Genomic DNA, 6,748 nt, shown 5'->3' on the forward strand with positions numbered 1-6,748 from the left:
ATTCCCATGTTTGCCTACTGGTGGTGGTCAGAGGGCCCGGTGGCGCCAGTGTCCGGCAGCCTCGCCTCTGTCAGTGCGCCCCAGGGCAGCTGTGGCTACAATGTAGCTTGCCATCGCATGTGTGTGTGAATGGGTGAATGACTGAATGTAGTGTGAAGCGCTTTGGGGTCCTTAGGGACTAGAAAAACGCTATACAAATGCAGGCCATTTAGTCTTCTTTTCCGTTATTTTCACTGCATTATTTATGTATTTATTTTGAAGAACTGAGTTAAAAAAAATACATTTAAAACTGTTTTTCAAAAAAAAAAATCCAGTGATTTACATTATACGGCCTTCACACGTGTATAGTATTATGATGTTTCTTAGACTCCTTTCTGCAGTGAAGTGTCGTCGTAAACCCTGTCGCCTACCTCCCTTACTGAGGTGTGTGGACGCCATCTTGTGGCGCAAAGTTTGGAGTACACTTAATAAATTAATTTCTGTGGTCTGGCCACCATCAAGTCGAGTTTCTGAAAACGGCACACAATATTGGACGGATTTTATTTCTACCTCTGTTAGGCAAATTGAATAACTGCTTATGCGTAACTGTATATAGACGAACTGGGAGAGATTTTAATGCCATGTACATGTTAATAACACGTTTTTAAATGGACTGACTAACAAATAATTAATGGACAAATCAACCTTATGGCATGATTTTAACACAACAATGGGTAAAATGCCATAATTTTGCACAAAGGTAATATTAGCTCAGGCTTATGACTGAGAGCTGGAGCCTGAAAATTGTCCTTGGAGCAAAGGTTAAAAACCAGGACATAAGTCATTGCAGCTGACTGGTTTCAGTACACCATTTTCAGAACCCCTGTTTCCTTAATGTAAGTAATCAGTTAAATTTCTCACAGTTCTTTCATTAATAAATGACTATCCTTGTATTCAGGAGGAAATACCCAGTGTCTTTTGTGCCAGTGGATGTCGACACTCTAGTTTTTCCCTGACAGACTGTTTTTTTTCAATGAACAAACATTCGATTAATTGTTGGTGCACATGTGCAAACACAGATTGTACTTTGGAGTAGCAGTCGAGAGTGTTTCTGTCAGGATGGCAGAAAATTTTGGAATGGGACTCATTTCTGTGTCTTTGCTGCATTTTCTGCTTTTAAATGTTCGGCTGGGTTCTGGAGGTATTGTGACATTTTAGTGATGCTTTTTAATAACTTTAGGTACATTTTCGTTTTGCGGACTTTTTAGCAGCACTTACTTTAAGAAGTTGTTGCTTTTGACTTACGAAATGAACCAGTGGATAAACACAAACTAGCTTTTTCTTATTCCTTTGTTTACTCTAGCTCCGGCTCCATCTGCGGATGAAGTGTTTCTGTCCAGTCAATCAGCTGACAGCATTTTGCGCAGACACAAACGTTACAACACTGGACTGTTTGAGGAGTTTCTGCAGGGAAACCTGGAGAGAGAGTGTATAGAGGAATTATGCGACCTAGAAGAGGCGAGGGAGACATTCGAGAATGATGAAAAGACGGTGAGTATTCACTTACTTTGATTTTATTTGGCTTTGCTGGCTGCACCGATCACTGACTTTACTCTGTATTGTAGATGGAATTTTGGACAGGATATACAGGTAAGAGTGTGCTTAATAAATGATTGAATGTGAGCATCTTTTTAGGTAAACTTCTTTATTCTAACTAATTACTACTTATCATTCTTAGTTTTAAAACTTTAACACTAAAGGTTTGTCTTTTATCTTGTAACATTACCATGTATTTCTTAGATATTCTTTATGTATATTTATGCATGTTTATCTGTAAATGCAAAATGAAATGAAATATTTTCACCTCCCTGATTTTTTAGATTTTTGTATATTTGTCACACTTACGTGTTTCAGTACATCAAACAAATTTTATTGTTAGACAAAGATAACCCAAGAAATACAAAATGCATTTTGTATTAAAAGAAAATATTTATTTTTTTATTTTTATTTATTAAGAGGAAAAAATGCTATCTAAACCTGGCCCTATGTGAAGAAGAAGTCTTCCCACCCCCTCTTTAAACACATTTTGTAAAGCTGGCTTCAATTTCACTAAGCATACCCAGGCCTGATGACTGCCAGAGGTCAATAATTCTCTATCTGCCAAGCTGAAGTAGGCTAAAAGAACACATCACAATCTAACCATTTCAAAAGCATTACAAAGCCATTTTAAGGCTTTAGGGCTCTGGTAAAGCACCGTGAGAACCATTATCCAGAATTAGAAAAACTTGGATCAGAGATGAACCTTTCCAGGAGTGGCCAGCCTACCAAAATTACTCCAAGAGCACATCAGCAACTCATCCAGGAGGTCACAAAAGAACCCAGAACAACATCTGAAGATCTGCAGACATCACTTGCTTCAGTTAAGGTCAGAGTTCAACAATAAGAAAGAGGCCTCTGTGTGCAAACTGCCTCTGTGGGAGAGTTCCAAGGTTAATATGACAAAACACAACACAAAAGCTCATCTCCCATTTATTTTCTTCTGTGGACAGATGAGACAAAAGCTGGAAGGTTTGCGTCTCCATCTGGCATAAAGCTAAAACATAATTTCTTAAAAAGAAGAGTCAAACAGTTAAACATGCTGGTGGTTGCGTGATGGTCTGGGGTTGCTTTGCTTCAGGACCTGGACGATTCATGCTGGGAAAAACCTCCATTATAGCTGAATTAAGACTATTCTGTGAAGAAAAGTGGGCCAAAATACCTCCGAGTGATGTTAAAGAACCTTATCAAAGGTTTGACAGTAGTTCTAACGGTGCCCTGAGCAGCTATTAGGTTAAGGGGCCAATTACTTTTTTACTCCTTTAATATTTATGTATAATATATAATGATAATATAATATAAAATTTAAAAAATAATATAAATCAATATATGTAATATATAATATCAAATTAATTTCAAGTTCTGCGTTTGGATTTCCTCAGATGATAATCAGTGTATGTCAGGGCCATGCCTGAACCAGGGGTCATGTAAAAACATCCTGGGCTCCTACACCTGCACATGTGCATCTGGCTTCACTGGGAGGAACTGTGAGATTGGTGAGTGAATGCCATGTGACTGGATATATAAACTGTAATCAAACAAAATTGGTTTTGTAGTGACATTTCCTACATTTTGTGACAATCTGATATCAGCAGTGATCAGATCAAAGGCTCAAAGGATAAACAAGCAGATGCATTTCAGTCGTCTTCTTCTTTCTAAATTAAATCAGTGTCTCGCATTCAGCATCACTCTGGTTCCAAAATTAGGTTGTTGGCTATTTTAGATATTCTAAAAGCAGCATCCCACAGACCTGGATTTACCTGAATTTTTATTTCACTTTTCAAAACAGATGGTCTGTCTTAAAATAGCTATGTGAAATGGCTATGTGAATCCCTATTTAAAGATAAAAACAAAAATTTAATTTGTTCATACTGGCTATTATAAATTAGCCACTAGACATCCATTATTGATGTAAATTATAGAGAGGAATTCACAGCTATTGTTCTGATTTAAGATGCATTTTAAGAAAGAAGTTAGGAAGAAAATATGAGGCTACAGAGTTGGTGGATGTCTAAAGTTTTATTCCCTCCACAACAGGTCAAAACTCAGGGGAATAGTTACTAATAGTTACTAGTTACTAAAGTAAAAAGATTCATCAGAAACATGAATTCTCATTTCTGCTTTGAACACATTTGTGCTCAGAATGTGGCCTACAGCGCTGAAAGCACATTTAGAAAGGTTTTATTTAAAATTTAGTATTAGCAAGTGAATAACAACATACGAAACCTATTTCAGTGATTATATAAAATATTAAATATTATTGTTACAAAACACACTTCTATATGATATGGTAACAACATGTATATATATTCATTAAGAGGGTTGTTTTGAATTAATTATGTTTTGCTTTTGTTTTGTTTTTTCTCCTCAGCTATAGCAAAAAGATGCGATGTGAACAATGGAGACTGTATGCACTTCTGTGACTCATTAGGAGTCTTTAGAGCAAAATGCTCCTGTGCTAGAGGATACAGGCTGATGCAGGATGGTGTCAGCTGTGAAGCAGAAGGTATCAGCTTATTCCTGTTATATTCAATATCATATTAATGACTTTGCATCAATCCTCTTTTCTCACATCACCAGTTGAATTCCCATGTGGCAGAACTGCCCTGACAGCACAGAGTGGAGTATATACAAGATCTGTGCTCCACTATGAGAATGCAAACACCACTTCACTGACCGACACGAACACTACTCCAGCCCCTACCACAGTATCGTTTATGGACACAAGAAATAGACGAAAGAAACTGCCCCTGTGGGTATACAGTGACACTGAGGCCCCCACTGAGGAGCCAGTTACGCCTTATAAACGTATCGTTGGAGGTGAAGTGGTCCTACCGGGAGAGATCCCATGGCAGGTACTGTAATGTCACGAAGCAGACATACCCAGTGCAATTTAAGCAGTTTGCTACAGGAAGTACATACAGGAAGGAAACTCTGGTAGTGGCTTATTCTCAGCTCGGGTCTTCTCTCTTTTTCAGGTAGCCTTGGTAGCACATCCCAGTGGGCATATATTCTGTGGGGGATCCATTCTGAGCGAACACTGGGTTATCACTGCTGCTCATTGCCTGATAGAGGCACAAGGCTCCTTCTTCGTCAGAGTGGGTAAGGCTGACATACAATAAAATGGCACTGTTTAGAGTATTACTGCATCTACTCCACTTAACAGCTACCAGAAAACAAATGAATATTAACTATTTGTGATAACTGGCTCTCCTGTTTCTGGTTTCAACAAGATTACAAGATTTCATCCTTTTCCTTTTTTGTGATAGCAGCCTGAGCACCTTTGGATCTTGGACCAGTGACCAGAACATAACTTTAGTTTTTATTTTTTAACGGAGCCTTTACCATTCCCTGAGCTGTTAATTAAATTATCAATAAATTAACATATAATAATAAAGAAAATAAGTGGGGTGACAGCCCTAGTGTAGTTTTATGGATCAGATTTTGATTTTTAAAAGTTAATTTCTTGCACTTGGAAGAGGAAGTTATTTCATGCATTGTGTTGTGAAGTACATTTAAAAAACAATTCAACAAGATATGATATCTTTGATTATAGGGGAGAATAACATCAACATCAATGAAGGCACAGAGCAGAATCATGATGTGAAGGAGAAGCACATTCACCCACGCTACAATGCCACTCTAAGCTTATACAACCATGACATTGGCCTCCTTTATCTCAAAAGCCCCATCACCTTCTCCAAGGCAGTGCGACCCATCTGCATAGGGCCCATGACGTTCATTGAGGCCTTAGTGAAGGATTCCTCCCCAGCTACAGTCAGCGGCTGGGGCAGAACACGCTTCCTTGGAGCCACGGCCAAGACGCTGCAGAAAGTCGAGGTTCCCTTCACAGATCGCACAGAGTGCAAGCAGAGCAGCAGCCAAAGGATCACCCCTGTCATGTTTTGTGCAGGATACTATAATGAGGCCAAAGATGCCTGTCAGGGCGACAGTGGAGGCCCTCACGCAAACAGTATTCATAATACATGGTTCCTCACAGGCATCATAAGCTGGGGGGAAGAATGTGCAAAACAAGGGAAATATGGTGTGTACACCCGGATCTCTCTTTATTACAAGTGGATAAACCATGTTATGGGGGTAACTAAACACAGGATGGCATTTGATTATGAAAACCCTGACCCGTAAAAATAAAAAAGTATTGAAACATTCAAACCCACTTCAGGTTGAAAAACTGCAAGCTGCTTTTTAACTGTAAGAATTTGGCATGCAAATGAATTCATATAAATACGAGTACAGCTTGTAGATGTTGTAAAGAAAGCGGAACGATTTTTTAAAGGAGTGAAAATTATTAGACTACAAAAATTCTAGCGTTCAATTCAACAACAGAAGCACAATAAGCTGTAAAAATGCACGTGTAAAGAGAAATACATGAATATGCTTAAATAGTGTTGAGACCTATGATTTAATATGCCCTTTCATACTATGCAAATAAATATAAGAGAAAATACCAGTTCATCTGCCCGTATCAGAACATCACTTACATGTTATGTGAATGAATTTGATAAGAAAGATGAATAAAACGAAAATTTGAAAAGCCAAACATCAAATTAAATTTGACCAAAAGCTCAACAAAAAGAGAAAATTCTGCAGTTTTATTATTTAAGACAGCTGCTACTGAAACAAGACAGAAATAATAGATTAAATCAGGGTGAATGACAAAGACCGGGCTTAGTTGTGAGCCACCATATCACCGTGTCAAAACAACTATTATTTTATCACTTAAAAAACATATTATTGCAGCAAATACTTTTGCATTTGGCTTTCTTTACATAAGAAAAGCTGTACAAAAAATGCCTGTGTAGAGTTGTGACTTTAATAATACAAACCAACTCATTGTTCGGTTGCCATGCATTTTTATCGAAAGAAATGTTCAGCAACTAGCGTAGGGTATATGGCTCATCAAGAGACAGAACGTCTCAAGCATGATTTTTGCTTCCCGAGCTGGAAATCTGTGCAAATTCTGCAGCATTTTGGATTGAAATGACAAACAAACAATGTGATTTTTCTCATATAAGCTAATAGAGCAAATAAAGGAGATGTTGCACAAGAATCAAGCATAGCTCCTGTAAAAATATGGGTATGTAATTTCATTTGGGACTTGACAGTAAAATAAATAAATTAACAACACAGGAAATGGCCCCTTCTGCTTTCT

At 37.9% G+C, this 6,748-nt stretch overlaps 1 protein-coding gene across 1 annotated transcript; it reads left to right on the forward strand.

The window, feature by feature from the left end:
- The first annotated feature begins 1,031 nt into the window (after positions 1 to 1,031).
- On the forward strand, positions 1,032 to 6,730 carry f9a (coagulation factor IXa). The gene is made up of 8 exons (XM_005913225.2): positions 1,032 to 1,180; positions 1,343 to 1,530; positions 1,605 to 1,629; positions 2,958 to 3,071; positions 3,947 to 4,081; positions 4,156 to 4,430; positions 4,554 to 4,677; positions 5,132 to 6,730. The coding sequence occupies exons 1-8, from the start codon at positions 1,045 to 1,047 to the stop codon at positions 5,719 to 5,721; spliced, it is 1,587 nt and encodes a 528-aa protein (XP_005913287.1). The 5' UTR covers positions 1,032 to 1,044; the 3' UTR covers positions 5,722 to 6,730.
- Positions 6,731 to 6,748: the final 18 nt, after the last annotated feature.

This window comes from Haplochromis burtoni, unplaced genomic scaffold (genome assembly GCF_018398535.1).
Source record: "Haplochromis burtoni strain Fernald_Lab_line unplaced genomic scaffold, NCSU_Asbu1 Contig_4, whole genome shotgun sequence".
NCBI classification, from domain to species: domain Eukaryota; kingdom Metazoa; phylum Chordata; class Actinopteri; order Cichliformes; family Cichlidae; genus Haplochromis; species Haplochromis burtoni.

Excerpts from the sequence above, each read along its gene's own strand:
- f9a (XM_005913225.2), top strand. The coding sequence starts at position 1,045 with ATGTGCAAACACAGATTGTACTTTGGAGTAGCAGTCGAGAGTGTTTCT. Across the intron at positions 1,181-1,342 it reads TGTTCGGCTGGGTTCTGGAG|CTCCGGCTCCATCTGCGGAT; the intron begins GTATTGTGACAT and ends TGTTTACTCTAG. Across the intron at positions 1,531-1,604 it reads TCGAGAATGATGAAAAGACG|ATGGAATTTTGGACAGGATA; the intron begins GTGAGTATTCAC and ends TCTGTATTGTAG.